Consider the following 23,746-nt stretch of genomic DNA (forward strand, 5'->3'; position numbering starts at 1 on the left):
TCAGTACCTTCGCGCTCCTTCCCTCGATGCGCGCGTTCTGAAGGCAAGCGAGGGCGCGACGTCGCGCTGAAGCAAGTCTTGAGACGCAAAAAATACACTGGTGACTTACGCGCGATAACTTCACACACATATACCGTGATCTCCAGGCAGCGACGTTGTTGATGGGGTGGATGAAGCAAACCGCGTTCCGAAGATTCGCCAACGTCTCATCCAGGCTTCCCGAACCTCTTAGCGTGGATCCACCCAACGGCCTTCCGCGCCTCACCAGGTTAGCAAGCCATCGCCACGATCGCGAGGCTGCACGGCAACCACTTCGGAAGGGTCTTCACCTTCTATCCAGGGGTAGCCATCATGCAGTCTCGTCTCTATGCACGGGCAGGTATGGCGGCTCCCGCTACGGAGGCTTGACACCTGTCAGGCAGCGAGCGCTTGAAGCGAAGAAGTGCATAGCATGACTGGTAGGACTTAGGCTGTATATAAGGCACAATGCCTTGCGCTACATAGAAGAGCATCATCAGCATCCATCTCAGCAAGTCTTTCATTCATCGTCCTTCGAGTCGTTCATTCTATTACCTTCTTTTCATCGTTCCTGGAGAATCGATAGGCCGGTCCACTTTCGCTATATACCCTACTTAGACCCTATTCTTGTTTATTTTTTACGATTACGACCGAAAGGAACGATATCGATATTCATCATGAAGAACTCTCTCATTGCTCTTACCCTCATCGGTGCCGCGGCTGCCCGCCCGGCTGCCCTCAAGACCAAGCGTGAGGTTCCCCAGGAACACGCTCACCGCAACGTCATCATTGCCGTCAACGATTTGTTGTTCCAGAACAACCCAGACGACATTCAGGATGGCGTCTTTGCCCTCCTCGGAGCTGCTGCTGCCGCTGACGGTGCTGGAGACATCGCTGATGCCGGTAAGTCTTTTGGAATCCATTCCACATCTTCATCAAGCTAATCGTCTACAGACTGCCTTCAGCAAGCCGTAGCTGACCAGGCTTTCACCAACGCCAAGGAGGCCGGTGATGTCGAGGGCATGACCATGGCTCTCATCTACCGTGCTTTGGAACGTAACACAGGCTCTGTCGGTCTGGCTTCCGTTCCCTGCGAGTCCATCCAGGCTGTCAACCCTGAGATTGCTGCGCTTCAGCAGCACCAGGATCCTGCCAGCGATGGAGCTGCAGAGCTCAACAAGGGAATTGCTGAAGAGCTTGCTCGCCAGATTGCCGCTGTCGGTGGAGACCCATTGATGGCCAACGAGGCTTCAACTTTCGCCCCTGGCGAGATCGGCGACCCAACCGGTGCCGGCAACACTTGCGACGACGAGAACGATGATGCGGGATGCATCAACACCCAGAACCTTCGCGTCGATGACCTCACTGAAGATGAGATCGCCGCTGCGGTCGCTGGTGTCAGTGGAGCTGCTGCTGGCAACAGCACTGCCGCCGCTGGTAACGCTACCGACAACGCTGCTGCCAACGTCGGTAACGCCAACAACAATGCCAATGCGGGCAACAACAACGCCGCTGCTGGTAACGCTGGCGCTGGCAACAACGCTGCTTCTGGTAACAACGCCTCTGCTGGTAACAACGCTGCTGCCGGTAACGCTGCTTCCGGTGCGGGTGCCGCCTCATTCGGCGGTTGCGACCCTACCATCACCTTTGGCCTTCCCTCTGACGGCCGTCAGGAGGAGGCCTTTGAGCCCACTGATCTCGCCACTTTCAACCACGGCTCAGCTCAGAAGATCGACATCATCTCCCAGTTCATCTGCTCCCAGATGTCCAACAAGTGCGATGTAGACGCCGCGGCTGTCAGCACCTGCGACGATGCTGCGGCTGCTGCTTCGGGCCTCACAGGCCAGGCTGCTGCCGATGCTTTCAACTCTGGTCTTGGTCTCTAGATCGAACATTGATGTAAGATTCGAACAGTGGGAGAGGAGCAGTGTACGATTGGTATGACAGCAGAGAGGTGTACACGATAGATGCATAGATATCCTTTACTTTCAAATCTTAGATTTTACATAAATTCGCGCTCTTTCTGCAATATCATTCATCTGTGAAACTTGAACAGCCGTAAATTGTTGCACTATATGCTGAAGATTGCCTCTTCTCTCCATATCGTCAAAACAGTACAGAGCTTACTCTCGTGTACCCAACTGTCTTGCCTTTAGCCGTGCTATCTTCGCCTTAGCCATATTATCTCTGATTGCAGAGATGAAGCCATCTGCGAACTGGGCGCTGAAGACAAGCCCCAATTCGACAAACACCACGACTAGCAATATCACAACACATATCAAGGACAGCAAAACCATTGCATACGACGCCCGTTGGAAGACCTCGCTCTTTTTAAGCTCATCCAAACTCATCCCGACCTGCATCGCCGATAATGTTAGTGATAAGAACACGAATGGGGCGCCTATAATCCAACTCAAATGCCTCGATGTAAACGACGTATTGTGAAGTGTATGATGGAAGTAGCCCCGAACGACGTGCCCAAGGCGGTGTGAATATATTTTGTTGAGTCCTTCTAGTTGTAGGACTCCGTGCTCGTAGCGTTTGTTCATCTGCATGTACTTAGTTGGTCTCTGACGTACTGTGGTTTTTATACACTCACATAATGTAACCCGTTCAAGTCCACCGTTGATGCAACCTCCTTAGTAAACGCTCGCCACCAGTACCATGTGATGAAGGGGGGTAAGAGCATGTGGTCATGCGCGATTTTAATATCCAACGGTGTTTGAATGAGCCATATGTAGCTCACCAAGAAACCACAGGCTGACGCGTGCATATATTCGTCACCACATAGGTGTTCGTTCCAAAAGTCGTAGGAAAGTATCCATTCCGGAAGTGGTTTGACCATGAGCCGGTTTAACGGCGCTCGGTCACGGACGAGATGGAGACCCATCCGCTGCACGCCGTGGATGTTATAACCCACAACCTGATAGAGATGTATTGACGCCACTCGATTTCGCTTCGCAAGGTTACTTGTCATCCACAGGAGGTGTTGAATTTTGTCCAATCGCGAAAGATCCAATTCACCTTCTAAGAACGACGTGAGGTTATCATCAACCACAGAAACTGTTTCGGATCGTGTAAATGTTGTGGGGAGCGAGTCGAGTGGGCGTAATTGCACTTCTCCTGTTGTACCAGGACCAAATTGATGACTGGCACTTGTTGCACTGCTTGCACTACATGACTGTGGTGTGCAATTGTCTACTTTGGGCGGCTCTAAGGGAAAACAACGGGATGAATAAGGCGGTTGGAGTGTTGTCGTCTAGATTTATTAGCAATACGAAATTACCACCATGGACGTCATATTCACCGTTGAAACATCAACTACGTGATCTACCATGATCACTGCTTGTATGCGTGATACAAATGCTTACATCTGGTCACGTATGTAGAGACGTTTAAGTATTCGGGTAGCAAAGCTGAGTCGGAGATGCCGATGCTGCGGCTGCGGTGAGGCTAATCATGTCGTCGACAAACCCGAAGCCTTACACGCTAAGCAAGCCATCGTGTTGTGGCGTCCAGTCAGCAGTAACCATCATACTCTACGTGTGGCCATCTATATCTAATGTGGAGGCGCAGTGTAGGCAACAGAAAGCAGCGGCAAAAGGAAGCAGCAACTCGCTGTCAGCTTGTCGAATGCCAAGGCAGGAACTGGGAGCCGCGCCCATAGAACATCGAAAACTCATTTTGTTGACACCTCTGTCGCAACCCCATTTTTATTTTAGCGAGCTCGATTGCAATCCACCTGTGTAGGTGTAGCAGTGTTAAAGAAGCACATCCAAGAGACTATGTTGAGCTGATGAGCATACTAACAATCTATCCACGTTGTTGACAAAGCATGGTAAAAGAGTCGTCAGAGTATTGAACCATTCTTGCAAGTATCTTCCAGCCTCTAAAGGGATCGAAGAACGGTGGGTGAGGTCAACTGGGTCTTCGATCGATATGCAGTGGCCAACAAGAAATCAAATTGACGGAGATACTCCAGGCGCCCAGGGAGATGCTCTAAACGAACCTATTGTGGCACAAGGATTGAAGACTGTTGATACATTTCCCTATAGATGAAAGACTCATCAAAACTGACGAAGCTTTGACTATAACAGTTCTTTAGATTTTCAGAGTACATGATAACTTCAATATTTGTCGTTCCCATGGTTGTAAGGTATTGTCGATGTACCATGGTACTCCAGATATGCGAAACCTGTTATAGCATCTCGTGGAGAAGAGGGACGAACTTTCGAGAAACATTCATCAGTGTCGAGCGCCTCACATGTTGACAGTCGTGTATATAGGTCAAAGACAGTGACTGTATCAAAATGGAGGTGACCCAGAGCATCACGTGAACGATGGCGCGATGATCTAAATGTGCCGAATGGTCGCCTGATCTGCTGGAAGCGAGCGTGGACTTCAAAGCTGTTCACGAGGACGTGAAGCCCCGCACTATCGACTATTGAAGGTGTTAAATGCCTATAGTACAGCCACTGGTATTCCTAGAACGGGCTGCATTATAGGCCTCGTGCTGTGTTGAGCGGCTCGAATCCACCCTAAGACCCTCATGGTGCTCGGCAGTGTTAAAGCCAGCGAAAGTCAGCCAATGAAAAATCGAAGCCCAAGACGGCTGGTCGATTGGACTTCCGAATCGAGCGAAACACGTGCATTTCGGAACAGCCAGATATTGGTGGGTGTGATGAGCTGCCGATCCAGACCCTTTTCGCAGCCAAGCGCGGGAAGCACAACGTTTCGGCACTCCAAGTCCTGAAGGACGGGCTGGGGCGCAAAAAAGGGTCGCGCTTGTTAACGTCTATGCAGATGTGTATGCCAACAGGGGAGAAATTTGAATGAATGGAGGTCAGGTTTTCACTGGAGTCGCTCTAGCCAGACGAACGGAGCTGATGGCTGAAGCATTGGCTACAGTACGTAGTACAGCGAGGTAGTAATGACTCGTGCTGTTGTCGTGTTGTAGAGCAATGGCCAGGGCTCCACTGTGGAGAAGAGGGTTGGTGTCGTAGCGAATTGGGGTCTCCAGTGTGCCCTTAGCCGTGAGCGTAGTGCACAGGTGGCAGGAATCTGCTCGCCGTCACTCATTCATGTCGACGAAGCGGCAGAAGAAGTGGATGGGATGGAGCGGGGAGGGAAAAGCAAAAGACAACGGGGAGGGACCGTTATGCATGCCGCGAAGCCGCTTGCCAGCTTGCAGCATGTTGGCAGCGGGCGACTGGATGAAAAAGTCGTGACAGGTGTTCGTGCTTGCAGAAAAACAAGGTCTCTATGCAGGGGCCGTCGAAAGAGAGCGCCACGATCAAGGTATGATTGCACGGGCCATGATGCATCGGATGCGGTTAGGCCGGGACAGTGAGCGCGTCGAGACGCGTCAGTTTCGCAATCGACGGTCTGCGGCAACAGCTTCACGTGTTGCGTGGGAGTACCAGACTCGGAGTGCGATGCAAAAAGACGCAGAGCATCGCATGACGCCTCATGCGAGCAAATTGCGCAAAGTGTTGGATGCGGAGTGTTTGATTTTGTATGGGGCTCGGGGCACTTGGTGGGTTTGCAGAGGTTCTATCGACGATCTTGGCCTAAGCCCGTCCGCTGTCTCGCACTAGCCGGGCAGCAACCGTCAGCCGACTTTTGCGAACCTCACCGCACATCACCTTCACCATCACGACTTTCACGATAATCCCGAGCCGACTCTCGCTCGTCGCACTCCCGTGCGCTCCACGCGACTTCCTGACGACCGTTTCCTTACGTCTTTTACGAATCTTGTCTTTCGCTTGCGCTTTCCTTGGACGCGGACTAAGGCGCCCAATTCGCTTCTGCCCACGCTCCCGCTCCTCTCATCGCGACCCACGACTCCCATATCTCGCCAATACCCGCCATCGCCACCCTTCACGATAATTCACGCGTCCTGCGACGCATCTTTGAACCTTTGCGCATCGTCTTCGACTATTGCTAATCGCGCATCCGCCCGTTGACAGCTGTTTATCGCGACGTGAAGCTACGCGCCATCGTCGCCGATAAGAGCACTCGCGCATTCTTCGTGTCGACAGAGCTTCTGCAACACTGAAATCGTCCGTTGCCACTACTTCCGACAGTGCGCGACATCTTGCGACAATACGCCCGCTTTATCAAGGCGCAGCCGTCCTGCTTGCACGTGTAACCAACCTGCAGCCGCACAGTCGCGTTCGCAGAGTACCAAACACCTGCCTGCTGGGTCCCGAGACCTATCACCACCGCCCTGCATAATCAAGCCACATCGACAGCAACCGGAAAACCCTCAGACCGGATGCATTGATCGTTTGTCGTGTTTTAACTGCCGTTCCTCCTTGCAGTGTCTTTGAAGTCGACCTGTTGTTGTGGTCAAAGACAATCGTATCCTGAAACACGACCACGGAACGTCAGCAACATGGACGCCGAACGCCCCAACCTATCTACTACCCTACCCAGGAACTTCATGTTCCATTACCGTGACGGCCCAACTCCACAGACTCCCGAGCCAGAGCCGCAACCCGAGCAGATGCAACCGCCGCCGCCGCCCCGACAGGTGCTCAAGGTGCGTCGCCGCCGTGCCACCCTCGTCATGAACAACGACGACATGGACGCCGTCATGGACCAGCGACCCATCCCCACAATTGAGGCTCCCGAAGTCATGTCGGAAACCTCCAACTTGCTACCACCCTACTCACTACCTCAAAACGACGCATTCTTGTCTCCAGGTTTCAGCTTCCCTCGCATGCTTTCCCCACCCAAGACTCCCGCTGCCCAAGTGCGAACAATCAGCCACTACGAGGGAACCCAGGACTGGTCCGACGTCCCACATGTCAGCCAGAGTGAAACATCTAGCAGACCCACCTCATCGTCGGGCTTCTCAGACTCATCCGTCTCGTCCTGCGATAGCATTGGCTCCTTCATGTCAAGAGGCGGCAGCTGCACAAGCCCCGAAGATGAATCATCGGACCCTTTCGCCTTCTACCCACCCACGAACAAAGCCCAACGACCAAGCTCACCTTCGATGGGTACCCAACAATCTCGCTCCGCAACAAAGCTGAAGTTGCGAGCCACCTTCAGCGAGGAGATGGATCACCACTTGTGGATGACTTACATGAAGTACCTTCAAGACCCTACGGTGACACCCTTCAAAGCCCTTCCGAGCACTACACCACCGAACGGAGTCTGCCATCGTGTGGCGAGGATGGCTCGCAAGACATGGAAGGGCCCGAAGTCTTCTCGCGCTGGTGCCCTTAACGCGACCCCACAACACGGCTTCCTTGCCGGTACACCGGGCACCATGAGGCCGATCAGGAGTGGTAGCAACACACCTGTAGCTAGGCCAACCAGGTCCACCATGCGCTACCCCAGTGAGAAGCAATGTCGGAAGCGCTTACGAGACTTGGCTAAACAGAAGCCATCGCTCTCTGCACACTATCAGCGTATGCTTCGTCGGTCGCCCTCGCCGCTGCAATCGTCTCCTCCACCTGAGCCCGAGCCACAACCGCGTCAACAACAACCACAGCAGCAGCCGCTGTCTTCGCCATTCTCTCAAGGCTCTACTTCCTTTTCCACAAGGGACATGAACTTGTCGCTGGCTACAAGCACTGCTGCATCGATGCAGTTGGGCAACCCACTGTCGCAGCTTGCCAACGATATCACGCCACGACCGGCACCGCGAACATGGTCAAGCGCGCGTTCTTCTGCTCACCAGAAGTCACAATCGCTTCATATCGGCCTCGGACTAGGCAACCTGCTAGGCTCACCATTCCGCGCCAGGAACGAGTCAAGCAACAGCAACACGAACCAGAGCAATGCCCGAACATGGCATGCGCCGTCGTCTGCTGGTCACACCCCACGTCTGGGCTCACCTTTCCAACTGCATGCGCCGCGACCCAAGTCAAGAGTCTTCAAGCGTCGGGCGCTCCACAACAGCTTCGAAGATAGGGCGCGAAACCGTGGGGACAGCTTCGTCAACGAGATCTTTGGTGCCCCAGCTGAATCGAGTCATCGTCGCGTAAGGAGCCGTGGCTTCAGCTTGGGTGACATGATGGAAGGTGCCCGACGACTGCCTTTGATCAACGACCCGTTAGGGTTGAACCCTTTCGCACAAAGCGGTTCTGCTATGCCTAGCCCGGCACCAACATCCCCTGCCGTGCCAATGGAAGCCCAGAACAAAGGCACCGTCCGCCTGGGTTCGCCATTCGTTGGTCGATCGAGCAATACTTTCCCTCGAGCGAATGTATCTCATAGCTTCGAGCCTCCAGCTTCGTTCGAGGAGCGTTTTGCCGGAACACCTAGCGACTCAGCATACCTGTACCGATCTTAGAGCTCGACGGTCTTGTCTTCCGCTTCATCATTGCACTTGAGCATGACTGCATCATCGGCGTTACGACCGACGGCCCCGAACGCCGTCATTGCATATACTTGCCATTTGGCCCACGGGCTTACTTACTCCTGCTTCCATGAAAAGCATTTCCTTTGTTTGTCTATACCAACCTCCATCTTCTTTACCGACAGCCTTTCGCCGTCGATGGTATACCTCCGGCGGGGTCGGCAGACCTTCGCACCTTGGCTTCTTGTCTATGTTCTGGGCCTTTACTTCTTGGACATGGCATGTGGCTACATGTGTCTTCGAACAACTTCAGTAATTCGAGTGTGGAGGGCGGGGCCAAGTGTAGTCCAGTCTGACACACCTTTCCACCGGAAGGGTGTCCAGACAACTACCCCAGTCTTCCCAGCTCTTTTGTGTATTCCGGCACTTTTGCCGGTCTGCAACGTCCTCTCTTTTCAGCCCTCCAAACGGTGCGGCTTCTTGTTTCCTTGTGTTCATGTCTTCTTCTTCTATCACGACGGACATGATGAACGTTACGAAGTGTGTGTGGGATATCGGCGTCCCTTGGTATGGAGTCTTCACGAACCTCAACGACTGTATCGAAGCGTGAATGACTGATACCCAATCTCTTGTCTTTCGGCGGCATCGGCTTCGATATGGGTTTTTTCCGGAGGGTTGGATCGGCTGGACGAGTGATATTGGCTAGGACGACCGTTCGAACGAGAGCCTGTACACTTTGAGAGATCAGCTGGTCCTTTCTGAAGGGATGAGATGCGTCGAGCAGATGAGCTAGTAATGAATGAAATGGATGATCCAAAATGACTAAATGCAAAGAGTGTGAAGAAGAGACTGAGCGTTCCACATAAGCCCCTCCTCGTGCACTGATCTCCGCACCGCCGTGCCGTAAGTAGTTCCGTAACATGAGCACAGGCGTCATCATGTCTGGTCTGTGCCGATTGCCCATGATCCATGGTAGGCACCTAGCCCTAAGCCACGACGCGATGGATCCCCCCTGCTGGTGCTCTTTGACGAAATGCAACAATTGTTTCAATACCCGACATAGAACAAGAAGCCAATAAGTCCTGCACATGCTCTGTGTTAATGAAGCCTGACCGGCGAAGACGACCTTGATTACGATGTTCCGGCGAGAAAAAATAAAACATGCAGCAAGTGGATGCACCAGCCCACATCACCAACCCCGAAGTTGAAGTTTCGCGGCCGCACGCGTCGATTAGCCCAGGCATTACGCCGAGGCCTAACGTTTTCCTCGCTGCCGTCACTGTCCGGCCAGTCACAGCCCGCGAGCATAAGCCGTAGTATCCACTTGGGCTTATTGTGTGGAGAGGCGTGATGGAATTGTGTCGCACGTCGCGCGCCAAGTCTAGCCAGCCGTGCCCGGTTGTCTGGTGCGACGCGTGCGAGGTAGATCATGTGCTACCGCGAACGCGTGAGACGTGTCAAAAGACGTGTCGACTGCGTAATTGTTCGACCGGATGCGGTAAAGACGCGGTTTGGCATGCAGAGGGGCACCCTGAGAAGCATGACAAGCGCGCGTTGGTGATTCATCTAGTGCAGCGGCTGAGTTGCTTCTGGCTGTTTGGGATAAGCCCTTTGGCCATTGTATTGGATTGGATTGGGTGCGGATGCTCATGCGTGTGCCGGTGAGTATGTATAGTAAGACGCAGGTTTTACTATACTGAACGCGTATATAGAAAGCGGCCTCGCTTGCAGTTGTGCTGAGTGAGCCTGTCTAACTATGATCGTCGGGTCGCGCCCATGTTTATTCCCCTCGCCGGTCAGCCCAACCAAAGAAACTCTCCGTGCCTGTTCCAGCCTTTCGTGCTTCATTCGCGGCCTCGCGACACCATAACACGATACTGACGACACGCGTTGAAAGACATGAGCCGTGGTAGGTTTCACGTTGAGGGGGCGGGGTGTGTGTGGAGACGGCGCACGGGGAAGGTTCGACGGCTGATAATGGGCTGAGGTGTATTGTCGTCATTTTCAATATTTCCACGGCAACCCAGGCACGCCTAAAGCGACGGACTGCGGACGTAATATCGAAGACTCAGCTAGATCTTACGATCTTTGCGGATAGCTATCTATTCGTGCTTCGTCAGGCACACGCTTCCGTCACTCTGTACGTTTGCGGTCGTCCGAGGTCATCCGGCTCGCCTTCGGTTCCGGTTCCGCTGTCTCGAACCTGGGGAAGCTTTCATTGATAAGGAAAGTTCCTTTTGCAGTCGTATCGGCTGACGGTCGGATTACTCATTTGCTAGGGGATCAGCGTTCAAGATTCATCTGGGTCCACCTCACTAGACCCTTCATGACCCTTCATTTGCACGGAATCATCCACAGTTCTCGCGTCGGACGGACAACCGTATCATGTTCCATCTCCACTTCGCCTCATATCAGCGCCATAAACTATGAGAGGGACAGCTACCGGGTGTCTCATTGTTCCCGAAATGCCCATGTTGGATCCTGTCGAACAAACATGCGCTGGGGAAAGAGTTCAAAAGGAACGTCCTGCGAATATCTCCCGCACCACCCATCCTAGCAATTTGCGCAGTCGACCGAATATACCGCCCAGGGAGCCGAATGTAAACGCGCGTACTTGTATGGCTCTCGGAAAGAAAGAATATTGTCGTTGCCAGTCATCGATCACTTCATCACATTCGCTCCGATCTTCGATGGGGTTGTGGTTTGGTGTATTGTTCTAATAAGTCTATGTGATCAAAATGAGGTAGCTCCAAACGAAAGAGACAATTAATCAGTATAGTAACGTATCGCGAACTCCTAGCCATGGGGTATAGCAAACAACGATCTAGGTGACAACAAAAGAAACGATCCACGATTCCATCGTCCTCCTTCTATGGCGACACATCGCTGCCGTTCCTCAAGTGCATCTTGCTCATGTCGCCATTCTGCTGGGGCATCTGTGCCAACCAGCTAGGCGGTGCCATACCAGTCTGGTCGTGGATCGTGCTAAGCAGAGGAGGCAGGCTCTGGAAGAGGTTGCGAATAGGTGCGGACGGGTCCGCCATACCCTCGCCTCCCTGACTACCCGTGTTCCAGACGTTGATCTTCGGCTGAAGGCCCTTGATGGCAGCGCCGTTCGCATTCGCAAGCTTCTCGTAGGTTCCGTTGGTGATCATGAGGTATTGCATGAGGCCCTGGGGACCACCGAGGACGTTGGCCATGTCGCCGTATGCCTTGGCCATCGCGGAGAGACCCTCAGCTTCGCGCTGCTGGGTGATGAGGTGGGCTTGAGCTGCGCGTTCCTGGGCGAAGTACTCGGCTTCAGCGCGGCGCTTGGTAGCCTCGAAGTCAGCTTCAGCAGCACGAAGGCTACGGAAAGCATCAGCTTCGGCCTCGGCCTGCTGGCTGTACTTGTGTCCATCGGCGGATTTCTCCTGGGTGTACAGCTCTGCGTCGGCCTGCTGCTGCGCACTCTCCTTCTCAATCTTCGCCTGCACGACTTTGGTAGCACGGAGACGTTCAAGCTCCATGAGTGCCCTCTTCTTCTCAACCTCCATCTGGAGCTCAGCATCGCGTCGTTCAGCCTCGCGCTTAGCGTTGATGCGAGCTACGTTGAGGTCACGACCGATCTCAATCTCCTTGTCGGTGAACTTGGCATCTGCTGTAGCCTTCTCGGCTTTACGCTCGGTCTCGAGGACGGCAGTCTGGGCGTGGATCTTGGCGACTTCCTGCTTGGTTTTTCCTTGCTTCTCTGCTTCTCCAACCTCACCTTGCATACGAGCGTGAGCAACATCGACCTTAGCTTGGTTTAGTGCGCCCTCGTGTGCCTTGCGAGAGAGGAAGGCGAAGTACTCTGAGCCCGGAGTGTCTTGTAGTTCCTTGACGTTGGCATTGTAGATGCAAAGACCGAACTGGTCGAGCTCGGATTGAACTTGCTGGATAACTATCGAATGTCAGTGCATGTTTCCCCTAAAAGCCTGTTCCGACGTACCTTTATCTTTGAAAATCTTTCGCTCACGGAAGAGCTCTTCCATAGTCATGGTAGAGACAATGCTTCGTGTCTCGCCCTCAATAATACCCTTAACAATCTCTTGAACATGGTTGCGACCCTCAGCAACCGAGACGACTCCCTTGGCCGCCGTTTGGGTAGGGCTTCCGTCGCTCTCGCCAGTGAGTAGTACAGCGTATTTCTCAAGTGCCTCGGGGCTATCCGCGGGACCGATGGTGAAGACTGCTGGTAGGGCAAACTTAAGCTTCTCAATAGTCATAGCCTGGAGGGCCATGGAGAAGTCAAAAGGTGTGATGGAGATCTTGGAAACCTTCTGTAGAGGGTATACGAAGGCCTTCTTCTTAATCAAGACCTTCTCAATTCCTACACCCGTGATGACGAGGTAGGAATTGGGCTCGGCGACGTGGTACCACATGTTGACGGTTGAGGTATACGAAGTGTTGAAAGTATAATTTACAATCTCAAGGTTGATTTAGGCGTATGGGCTTTATGTATTCTGGAAGATGCGTGGGTTTATGAGTGATTATATATAAAGAGTGGTAACGTGCTCAAGGACAAGGAGGTATCAACAAAGTTGGGGGCGCTTCAAAGGATGATGCACAGTATGAGGTTGAGCTAACGGCGACCATGGTAACTCTTATATGCATCACGACATCTTCTAAGATGTTTCGTTTATCCGCATTTCCGGCAACGAGTGACCTTCTCGGTGAGCATCTTTGTGATGGTGTTGGTGGAGACCGCAGCATACAGTGCACGGTCCACAACACTAGTCTGAGTATGGAGTAGTGCGGCGCAGCCTGGAGTGTGCCTTGCGCCTCACAGCCACCCCATGTGCCTTGGGCCTGAAGAAACGCTTTATCTCGCAAGAGTATGGATCTCGCGCGGTGAGCAGAATAGGCAGCTTTACGAAGTGCGCAGCCGCCGTTCAACTATGTTTTAAACTCCTCAAAGAGAAGGGCCGGTGAGGCGATCTCCAGGCCACCAGAAAACTGCGCAAGCTGTCCGCCCGCCGCGTCGCATAGCCTCCACCTTGTACATACTCACTTTTTGAAGTTCGTACACATCTTACCACCCTCAAGAGTAGAAACCCAACGCCAAGGCTCTCGGCCCGGACACCTCGTGACTGAAGCATCTACACGCTTACAATTCGCTTACCCACGCCAGGCAATACATCATTGCGCCCTTATTCCCATGGCTCGTACGATCACGAGACTGATGTGTATGCGATTTGGGACTAGTCAAAGCTGCGCCATATGAGCACGGAGTCACAGGCTTCTAGAAACTGTAACTACTCCGGTATGCGCCTGCCGTGATCCGTTCGATATCCGTGAAGACCGTTTCAGTTGTTGCCACCGCAAAAGGGTAGTCGTAGAAGTTTGGTAACGAGAGCAAGTATCCGACCACAGTACACGACTTCCTGCAGCAACGCCCGCAATCTTCATGCCAACACATCCATACTTTCGCTCTAGACATACGAAAACATTAAACAAACACATCTCTCAAGTTTGATCAACACCACAGCAATGTCACGGAACGAAAAACAAGCCTCTCCACCACCCTACTCAGAGTACAACGCCCCGGCCTCTTCGCGCGGCACCACCATCCTCAATCAACTAAGCACAACCCGCACGCACCACATCCAATCCGTAATCGAAAGACACATCATCCCCCTCATCGAAGAACGCGTCACATACGGCATAGCTCAAACAACCATCGCCATGCTCCCCTCCGACATCCCCCTACCAGCCGTCGAAGAGAAATCAGAATTCAGCTTCGACACAGCCGACACCAAACCTGTCGAGGTCGTTGGCTTCTCCTCCGAAGACGAACCGAAGGTCGTGCGGTTGGAGGGCCAGATGAACCGCACAGAGTTCTGGAGACCGCAAGTTGTGATTGTGGAGTTGGAGCGTCTGTTAAGTGAGAATTTGAATGCGAATCCGGTTTTGAGAAGTCCGAGGGGGGAGGGGAGAGGTGTGGAGAGTGCTGTGCAGAGGCAGGGGATGAGAGGGCTTTTGAGTAGGGTTATGCCGTCGTTGGGTCCTGAGATGCGCTCGCCGGGTGGGAATCCAGAGGTTGGCGTGAAGCAGCAGTTGGATCAAGGAGGCATGGTTGTGGTGAAGGCTAGGTTGGAGGAGATATGCTTGAGGACGGTGAGCGAGTTTGGCTTATATGATACCATGTCGAAGCAGTGTGTGATTGTACGCGTGGATGCGCGGTGTTAATTTCGTTAGGCTACGTGCAATCAACACTGCATAGTTCGTGGAGAGGAGGTTTAGTATTTTGTCGGAGATGATAATTGAAAGTGTAATAGACATTGAATGGGTACATATTGTCCCACAGTGCAGTCGAACTGTACTCTCTTATGCTGTGGATCGAACATGTTTCTCAGTCAGACGGCCAAGACCTGCAAAAAGAGTCAAGATGCCACAGCTAGGCAAAGAGCTGTGCTGTGGTAGCTACATCGGCAAAAAAAACTAATCCTCCTCCGGGAAGGCTCGAACTTCCAACCTCCTGATAGCCACAGATGTAACAGTCAGACGCGCTAGCCAATTGCGCCACAGAGGATTATGTTGAGCGGACAGCGCTGGATGCGCTCCGGTTGTGAGTTGAGAAGTTGAAACTTTGATCATTTATATACTCCAGTTCTTTCTTTGAGAAACGCGGCGTGTAGATAGTCTGCGGTCGATTGTGTCGGCGTTGTGCGGGTGATGATGTGGGGTAAACCCTCTGTGACCCCACCAAACCTCGCGTAGTCTGTCTCATCATCATGATCTTCGATTTATCCACCTTCTACATGCTGTTGCTATGCCGCCTCTGCATCGCCCTTCAACACCACTATGCCATAAGGATCGCGATCAATCTCACTGACAGCGATCTCAAAGTCATCATCTGCCAATGCCTCCTGCAGCGCCTCGTTATCCTTCTCCTCCTCCCTAATCTTACCCCACTCTTCTTGTACCGCCTCTTCCAATTGCCAAAGCAACACTTCTGCTAGAAAGCCGCGCTCAGAATTGCTATGGAACAAACTGATGACAGCCCTTCCGTTCTCAATTGCTGCAAGGGCCGAATGATGGTCCAGCTCACCTGTAAACAGTAGATCCACGTCTAGACCGTTCAGTAGACCTGAGCCTGAGCCTGCGCAGATGCCTACGCTACGTATCTCTATGTCTGCGATTGCCTTCTCCTGGGGTATCGCGATTGGGAAGCCTTTAGGGTTGTTGAGTCCCTTGCCTATGCGATCGAGGAGTGTGGGGAGCGGTTGTGGGTGATCGAACTTCACGATGCGGCCCATGCCAGCTCCGGGGTGTGATGCCAGTGCCGGCGATTGAGGTTTGATTGTTTCGCGCTTATGAGGGGCGGTGAGCGGGATTTTGGCGGGCGTAGGCTGCTTGCCAAAGTGCAGTAGGGGCTGGCTAGGGTGGTGTTGCAGCATGAATGTCGGGCGCTTCTTCTTTTCGATGAAGGGGTCCTCATCATCTTCCTTTGTATTACTTGCAGACTCCGATTGTGCATCTGCTTCTGAGATATTGTAAATTGTCTTCGTGCCTGTTACGATGTCCGCAAGCCAATCTCCAAGTCCTCCCGGAGCTGCGTCGAGCGCGGTATGTGGGCAGTACACACTGATGCCATGGCTAGCAAGGCGTAGTAACGACTGTTGCTGCGTGTCGGCGAGAGTCAACGATTTCAAGCCTCGGAATATGATGGGGTGGTATGCGATGACGATTGAGGAGTTGAGCGCAATCGCTTCGTCCGCGACGGCTTTGGTAAGGTCGATGGTAAGGAGGGCGGTGTTGGACTGGCGACGCGACGGATCGAACGGCGCCTCAAGCAGCAGCCCGGTGTTATCCCAGGAGTTGTCGGCAAGCTCCTTCGGATACCTTCACACGTTTGTCAGTACCTGAAAACACATAGCGCGATGCATCGAGCAGAGTCCGACGCATTTCCAGGGAACTTACAGCTTCTGCATCGCCCTCACCACCGCCCTCGAAAAAGGCGCCGAAGTAGTCATAGCGAATCGTCGTGCCGTCGATATGAACATGCAGTTCCTGGGTTAACAATCGCAGAGCAAAATCCGCGCGTGCAGCAATGCCGATCCAACGCGCCTGCCCACCCCTGCAGTGATGCGTCATAGCCCCTCCCCTCCCAAAGTCCCGGTCTTTCCCCATTCGGCAACCGCATCTTATCAGATCCGAAGATAGGAACACCAAGGTCAATATCACATCATCGCCTTATGGATCCGCGACACAAACTTTACAAAACTCTTGACAATCTTGCCATCGCACCAGACGCCGAAACCAATATGAGTGCAAGGACGGACGAGGAAGCGGCGAACGTGCAGGCTACTTCTGGCGTTACTATGGAGGGACTGGAGAAGAAGTTGAAGGAGGGTTTGGGCGCAACTTATGTCGAGATCGAAGACCTGAGCGGTACGTAATATCTCTTTCTTTCTCATGCATAGATTGGCCTGGAGTGAAGATCGAATGCGCTACGAGCGCGGTTTTGTGCTAGAAAGGTTCTAGGGTTGGAACTGGAGTCACGAGCATGAATTAATGTCGCATACTAGGTGGATGCGGGCAAATGTACGAGGCTATCATCGTATCACCACAGTTCGCCAAGAAGACTACTCTAGCACGACACCGGCTAGTTAACTCGACATTGAAAGAGGAGATTGCCGCGATACATGCATGGACCCCTAAATGCCATACGCCAGAAGAGTGGGAGAAGAAGAAGCCGCAGTAAAGAGTGGTGACACCAACTTGCGGTAGCAAATAGGATGCTCAAGAGGTTAGGACTTTGAGTCTACGGATCACGAGTCACGACTGATGGATATGATGCGTAAATGAGGTGGCTTTTGGTGATAGCATCTACCGGCTTGTACATACTCGCCACATTAGGCCCTTTAGCTGAGCAGCACCCGTATCTCACCACTGGTACGGGGAAACATATCCCTCAAACCGGGTTCCTGGTCCTCGTCTTCCTTATCTTCGTCGTATGTCAGATCATCAGCCGCCATCATCTTGGCCTCCACAACCTCAAAGTCCTCACAGAACTTGCCGGCTGCTTCTTCCGTGATGTCCTGTATCATCTTTCTGTTGCGCAGCCGCTTGATGTTTTCCGATGCATCAATGATAGCAGACGGCAAGAACTCGTCGAGTTGCTGACTGGCTGCCACGAGTGCGTCCGGCTTGAACGCATCCAAATCAGGAATGGTCTTGAGACTTTCTGGCGAGTCGGTAATCCCTTCAAGCGCATTGATGAGGGTGATGAGACCAGATTCATGAACCAAGTACTGGTGTTGGTAGTCTGTCAACTTCGCAACATGCTCATCGATTGTATCGTCGATGTCGCTGACCCGCTCGCTAGCGAAGGTATACTGAGAGAGGACCTCTTTAGCCGCAAAGAGGCAGTTGATGGCGAAGATGGCGCTATCAGGCAGTTTCATTCCTTTTTGTAGGTTCTCGCAACCATTCAAGAAGGGATCCAGAGATTCCGCAAGTACAGTCTGGAATCCTTGCCCGTTGTCATCCGTTGCGGCAAATGAAGTATCGTAGCTTTTCGCAAGTACTCGAAGCATTTGGAGTGCATCCTCCAGGAATTCGGGGGCGGACAGATCGGCTGGCGCGACAGCGAGGTCGCTCTGGACATTGGCGACATAATCTCTCATATTAGCACGGAACTGTCGCATCGCAGAAGCCTCTAGTGTATCAAACACATCCAAGACATCGGAATCTGCTCCAAGTAGCTTGGCAAAGGTTCCTTTATAGAAACCAATCAAGTTTGCGATCTTGTAAGCAAGGGTTGCATCGTCGTGACTCTGGACAACCTGTTCGGTCCGCTGCCTCAAAAGACGCGCCACACCCGTGAGATCGCGGCTAACGAGCTGATTTAGGGCTTTCCGTCCGTCGAAGACTTCTGCATCCTCATCGCCTCTTAGCCACGGCTCACTTTCAAGACCTGCTTGGATAGAACGTTTGATCTCATCGCCGTCTGAGATGAAAAGGTTTTCGAGCGCCTCCCTCTCCGATACTGTCGTGGAGTGTGCCCACGCAAGCATATCTCCAACATAGCGGAGTGGGTCGTGGGCATGAAACTCGATCGGTTTGGTGGCTATGTGCTCTTCTGATGTCGATCCGGTCAACGCAGCGTGGAATGAATCAGACAAAATGGCTTCTCGTGCCTCGGCAAACGAGTCCAGGCAGCTTTGGAACAAAGTGGGACGTTCAGCCAGCACGCGCAGAGACCGGCGCACAGAAGCACTGATTTGTGGGTTCTCGAGATCCAGTGTCTTGAACTCGCGTTGGATCCACCGATACAGTTTTTGGAAGGCTGAATTGAGTTGCTTGGAGCTCTGATCTAGCACTTCCAGGCCCAACCGCTGGTCCTCGGTCCCGAGCAGGACTTGACAATCGTGATGTATCTTCTTTACGCGGGTCAAGACCTGGAAAAACTCCTCATTGACGGGCTCAGCAGTGGAGGTCAGGATAGTGGCGTCTTCTTCCGATATCAGGAAGTGAGTGCTGAAGGCGTTCAGAATCTGCTGCTTAGATTCGACCTGCTTCCTCTGGGTTATGAGGCTTGTGGCTTCCTCCAGGACGGGTCCAGTTTCTCTGTTGGCAGCTTCAATATGACCGCGCATATCCGCGCAGTACGTATTCAGGCTACTGATAGCAGTTCCGATACGTTTCAGTTGCTAGTGAAGATTAGTCCGATGTTCGTAATACTTGGTGTTCTAGCATACTTCTGCAACCTGGCCAAAGTCCTTGATAATCTCGCCATTGCACTCGATGACATCCTTCTGCACATCTAAACGCAACTGCCGTCGTGTTTCGGCGGTGTTCTGCACGCCACGCGCATCCAGAGTTTCCAGGGCATCGCGAATTTCCAAGTCTGCGTACGATGCAGAGAGCACGCTGGTGATCCTACTCGAGAGAGCATTTGTGCCTCGCGATGCAGGCGCTACCGACGGAGAGGACGGAGAAGTACCATTCTGAGAAGCGGGAGTTGCTCGCTCCTGGAAGTAGCTCACCGACATGACTGGATGGGTGTTGTGACTTGGGCCCCGAAAGGTGTCATGTCGGGCAGACGAGCGGCAAGTGCAGCCGAGCCTTATCGATATCGGTCGCGTCACCTGCATGCATGCCATGTGCTTCAGTGATAGCCGCGACTATCACTCATCCTACCCTCTATCACGCTGGAATGGTCACTGACTAGGTTTACGTCAGTGCTCATGGAGGCTCGTCTTGACTTTTGGGATCACGCTTTCGGTCCTCTGACCACTCTTGCAGCCTCCAAACGCCCTCACCCCAGCGCAGCACGGCCACGCGCCCCGCCGTTGCCTGAGCGCACCACCACTGTCCGACCATGATGGCCTCTAACCTACTGTCTAAGCTTCTTCCCTCTGCATCGGACGAAACATATGAACGCGAACCTCTTACTGCTCACGACCGCCGCGGCTCCACTTCGACCGACGAGCGACACGAGATGGACATAGACGAGGAGAACTTTGAGGCTCGCTTTGAGGAGCAAGACCTCGCACATCTGCTCGAAGAGGCATCCTCAAGTCAGATGACGACCGAGAGCCGCGCTGTCTCCCCGGAGGCCAAACGCAACGCACCACCCGGTATCAATACAGCGAGTCGCATGCCGGCTTGGAGGCAACCCGCGCCGTCCCGCACCGCGCCCTTGGACGACGATGACGACGTCCCACAGTCCCTACTTCTTGAGGGAGGACATGAGCCGGGGCCAAGTTCGACTCCGCGCGGCGAAGGCCTCCCTATGCCAGTACCTGGCCCAGCCACACGACAAACACGGGCGCAGTGGGATGCTACACGGAACCAACAGCGGCTGCACGACGAAGACGGAAACGGCGCACCTTCGCGGCCGTGGGGACATACCAGTAGACCTGGGCATTTCGCCGCCGACCGCAAGGAGAAGGCCTTGTGGCTGTGGGTGAATCAGATGGACCTGGACAACTACATGACCGAGGTCTACGATTACTTTGTCGGCTGCGGCATATACTCCATCCTTCTGGCCCGGGTTTTAACGCTCGCTCGAAGCGCCTTCGTAGTCGGGTTCATGACATTCCTTGGCTTCTGCATCGACTACTCCAAGTTGCCAAAGAGCAATAAGCTGGAGCAGGTCTTGGTGCCAAAGTGTGCAGCGAAGTCAGTAAATGCGTATGACAAAATCACTTCCCAGCTGACATAATATAGGATCCATGGAATTTGGATATTTGGCCTCTGGGTCTTCATCATCTACTGGCTCTACACGTTCTACAACCTCTTTACCGATATACCCCGGCTCCGAGCCACGCACGACTTCTACCACTACTTGCTCGATATCCCCGACCGCGACATACAAACCATACAGTGGCAGCAGGTGGTGACGCGCATCATGGCTTTGCGGGACTTGAACTTGACCACCGCCTCGAACCTGTCTCCGCAGACGCGCAAGTTACTCGATTCGAAGAGCAGACAGCGACTAGATGCTATCGACATCGCGGGTCGCCTGATGCGTCGTGACAACTACCTGATCGCCCTCTTCAACAAGGAGATATTGGATGTCACCGTTCCGCTTCCCTTCCTTGGCAATCGATACATCTTCTCGGAGACCACGAGATGGCACGTCAATCTCGCCATCATGGACTTCGTCTTCAGTGGACCGAACGGCCAGTTCAACCCTGACTTCCTAAAGGAGCGCAACCGCCGAGAGCTCGTAAAGAGGCTGAAGACTCGCTTCTTCTGGACTGGCATCATCAGTATCCTCTGCGCACCTTTCGCTGTGGTGTTCGTGCTTGCTTCGTACATGTTCAAATACTTCACCGAATACCACAAGGACCCAGGCCAACTCAGTAACCGCGACTTCACTACTTTCGCTCAGTGGAAGTTCCGTGAGTTCAACGAGCTGCCTCACTATTTCGCCCGCCGCCGTAACATGGCCTATCCGTACGCAAACCTCTACCTTGCCCAGTTCCCCAAAGACAAGACCGAACAGGTCTCATCATTTGTCGCATTCATTGCCGGCGCCTTCGCATTCGTCCTTGTGGTGTTCACTCTTATGGATTCGGAGCTCTTCCTCAACTTTGAAATCACACCGGGCAAAACAGCTATCTTCTGGATCGGTATTCTTAGTACGATTTACCGTGTCGCACGTGGAAGCAGCCCTCAAGACGACCAGGTCGCAGATCCATCCTACTACCTCCAACATGTCATCTACCACACGCGCTATGAGCCCGAGTCGTGGCGTGATAGGCTACACACCGACGAAGTCCGCGCTGAATTCGCCCAACTCTACCAGCCCAAGATTGTCATCTTCGCCGAAGAAATACTCAGTATGATCATCACACCTTTCCTGCTCATGTTCAGGTTACCAGCCTGCAGCGAGCGTATCGTCGACTTCTTCCGCGAGTTCTCGATTGTAGTCGATGGCCTAGGCGTGACATGCTCGTACTCCATGTTCCCCTCTACAAAGACTACTCGCAACGCCAACAACATCCCGGCAAACGGAGCTGCTGCCCCAAGAGAAGATCCTGACCTCCGGGAAGACTACTTCATGGCTAAAGACAACAAGATGATGGCATCCTACTACGGCTTCCTGGACACATACCAGAACCCAGGACGTGGCTACAACGGTCGCCTCCAAGGCCGAAGCCAATTCCACCCTCCGCCACAGTTCCCCAATACCTTCGGTTCCATGTCGCAGACTGCTCAGCCCGTTGAAATGGGTGCCAGAGGAACAAGTAGAGGACCCACCGGCCGCCAGAATCTCCAGCAGAGGACACCGAGACATAGAACGGGTGCTAGGGACGAACCTATGAACTCTGTTCTTCTCGATCCTCACCACCAGCCTTCTTCTGCGTCTATACTCCGCGGCTCACCACGTCAGGCAGCGAACAATAGATATCGGACGCCGTTGCAAGCTGTGCCGGACGCACCTGGCCCGTCGAATACACGTATTGAGGAAGAAAGTACGCTGGGTGATTCGTGGCGAACGAGTCGGCTTGCACAAGATGACGATGACGAGGAGGAAGCGCCGGGCAACAATCGCGGAGGTGTACTACAGCTCTTGCAGCAGTTTTCTCGTGCGCAGGCTGAAGGCCGAGGCGCTGGTGTTGGTGTTTGAACTACAGGTTCATATTGCATTTGCCTTTGGTTATATGGGAATAGGCAGGCGTTCTTGATTGGAGTGTCTGGGTTGGGAACTTATACCACTTTTAGCATCGGACCATTACTAGTAGAGATCAATAGCAATCATTCGAGCAACAAACAAAATGCCATAATGTACCGTGACGTCTCGGATGACACCCAACAGAAACCGCTCATTAGGAACATCTCGTCCAAGGAGTGACGTATGCGACCAATAGTTAGACCACTACATTACACAAGCACAATCATGGTGGCACAGCGTTGTTGTATCATTTGTCATTGTCCGGCTGTGTCTGGTCGTTCTCTACAGTTACACGCCGCAGATGTTCACCCTCCAGCCTTCATCCTGACTGATGAAGAAAGCAAATCACGCCGTAACCGAATTCCCATTGGACCCATGATGTCATGCACACAACTCATCCCTCAATCCAAAACCTAAGCAGAGGACTCGAAAGCCTCAGGGAAGCGACGGATGTTGTTGGCGAGGTTGCCCTTGTTGCGGAGGAACTGGACGTAGGCACCGTCGATCTTGACCTTGCCCTCTTGGCGGAGGTCAATGTACTCCTGGCGCTTGAGAGGAGTGAAACCCCAGTTCTTGGAGACAATGATCTTCTGGCGACCGGGGAACTTACAACTAGTTAGCACATATCATCTCTGACGTCATTTCCAAACATACCTTGTACTGGCAACGCCTGAGAGCCTCAAGGGCGACGGCGCGGTTAGAGTCCCTTGTCCGGACGGACATGAGAATCTGGCCAATGTTGACACGAGCGACAAGACCGTTGGGCTTGCCGAAAGCGCCACGCATACCCGTCTGCAATCTATCGGCACCAGCGCACGACAACATCTTGTTGATACGGACGACGTGGTAGGGGTGGACGCGGACACGGAGATGGAAGGATTCCTTTCCACCGTTCTTGACGAAGTACTTGTTGGCGCAAATACGGGCGGCCTCGAGCGCCTCAGAGGACAGCTGCTCGTACTCGTTGGAGACCAAGTGGATGCAGAGAGGGAAGTCGTCTACGTTGGCCTTCTTGCGACCAAGGTCGAAGATGCGGATCTTGGCATCGGGAACACCACGGTTGAACCTGCTCTTGGGGTACTACGGCCCAGTCAGCCTGTTATCCTCCTCTCGCGATATCTCCATCGTGACGTACGGGCTTGTTCTTGCAGTAGCGGTAGCAACGGGCGGGACGGCGAGCCATTGTGACGGTTGTTCCTGCTTTGAAATCAATGAGCGGGTGTCCAGGAGTCGCGGAGAAGGAGGGCGAGCGCAAACTG

General features: G+C 53.2%; 8 protein-coding genes and 1 non-coding gene across 9 annotated transcripts; 5 read left to right on the top strand and 4 right to left on the bottom strand.

Annotated features, from left to right (window-relative positions):
• Nucleotides 1-695: 695 nt before the first annotated feature.
• On the top strand, nucleotides 696-1,904 carry J4E86_006445 (uncharacterized protein; the record flags this gene model as incomplete). The annotated part of the gene is made up of 2 exons (XM_051446974.1): nucleotides 696-921; nucleotides 973-1,904. 2 exons carry the CDS (start codon nucleotides 696-698, stop codon nucleotides 1,902-1,904), a joined length of 1,158 nt encoding a protein of 385 aa, XP_051301459.1.
• Nucleotides 1,905-6,415: 4,511 nt separating this feature from the next.
• J4E86_006446 (uncharacterized protein) lies at nucleotides 6,416-8,326 on the top strand (the record flags this gene model as incomplete). Its single annotated transcript, XM_051446975.1, has 1 exon — nucleotides 6,416-8,326. The coding sequence occupies one exon, from the start codon at nucleotides 6,416-6,418 to the stop codon at nucleotides 8,324-8,326; it is 1,911 nt and encodes a 636-aa protein (XP_051301460.1).
• A 2,876-nt stretch (nucleotides 8,327-11,202) lies between these two features.
• Nucleotides 11,203-12,735, bottom strand: J4E86_006447 (uncharacterized protein; the record flags this gene model as incomplete). Its single annotated transcript, XM_051446976.1, has 2 exons — nucleotides 11,203-12,254; nucleotides 12,303-12,735. 2 exons carry the CDS (start codon nucleotides 12,733-12,735, stop codon nucleotides 11,203-11,205), a joined length of 1,485 nt encoding a protein of 494 aa, XP_051301461.1.
• Nucleotides 12,736-13,843: 1,108 nt separating this feature from the next.
• Nucleotides 13,844-14,542, top strand: J4E86_006448 (uncharacterized protein; the record flags this gene model as incomplete). Its single annotated transcript, XM_051446977.1, has 1 exon — nucleotides 13,844-14,542. The coding sequence occupies one exon, from the start codon at nucleotides 13,844-13,846 to the stop codon at nucleotides 14,540-14,542; it is 699 nt and encodes a 232-aa protein (XP_051301462.1).
• Nucleotides 14,543-14,800: 258 nt separating this feature from the next.
• Nucleotides 14,801-14,885, bottom strand: J4E86_006449. The gene has a single exon. It is a non-coding gene; the product is annotated as a tRNA-Asn (tRNA).
• A 238-nt stretch (nucleotides 14,886-15,123) lies between these two features.
• J4E86_006450 (uncharacterized protein) lies at nucleotides 15,124-16,329 on the bottom strand (the record flags this gene model as incomplete). Its single annotated transcript, XM_051446978.1, has 2 exons — nucleotides 15,124-16,198; nucleotides 16,277-16,329. 2 exons carry the CDS (start codon nucleotides 16,327-16,329, stop codon nucleotides 15,124-15,126), a joined length of 1,128 nt encoding a protein of 375 aa, XP_051301463.1.
• A 222-nt stretch (nucleotides 16,330-16,551) lies between these two features.
• Nucleotides 16,552-17,060, top strand: J4E86_006451 (uncharacterized protein; the record flags this gene model as incomplete). The annotated part of the gene is made up of 2 exons (XM_051446979.1): nucleotides 16,552-16,747; nucleotides 16,885-17,060. The coding sequence occupies 2 exons, from the start codon at nucleotides 16,552-16,554 to the stop codon at nucleotides 17,058-17,060; spliced, it is 372 nt and encodes a 123-aa protein (XP_051301464.1).
• Nucleotides 17,061-17,220: 160 nt separating this feature from the next.
• Nucleotides 17,221-19,353, bottom strand: COG6 (Golgi transport complex subunit 6; the record flags this gene model as incomplete). Its single annotated transcript, XM_051446980.1, has 2 exons — nucleotides 17,221-19,011; nucleotides 19,060-19,353. 2 exons carry the CDS (start codon nucleotides 19,351-19,353, stop codon nucleotides 17,221-17,223), a joined length of 2,085 nt encoding a protein of 694 aa, XP_051301465.1.
• A 329-nt stretch (nucleotides 19,354-19,682) lies between these two features.
• Nucleotides 19,683-22,442, top strand: ATG9 (autophagy protein atg9; the record flags this gene model as incomplete). Its single annotated transcript, XM_051446981.1, has 2 exons — nucleotides 19,683-20,485; nucleotides 20,534-22,442. The coding sequence occupies 2 exons, from the start codon at nucleotides 19,683-19,685 to the stop codon at nucleotides 22,440-22,442; spliced, it is 2,712 nt and encodes a 903-aa protein (XP_051301466.1).
• Nucleotides 22,443-23,746: the final 1,304 nt, after the last annotated feature.

Source organism: Alternaria arbusti (assembly GCF_024043155.1).
Source record: "Alternaria arbusti strain BMP 1465 chromosome Unknown scaffold_8, whole genome shotgun sequence".
Lineage (NCBI taxonomy): Eukaryota > Fungi > Ascomycota > Dothideomycetes > Pleosporales > Pleosporaceae > Alternaria > Alternaria arbusti.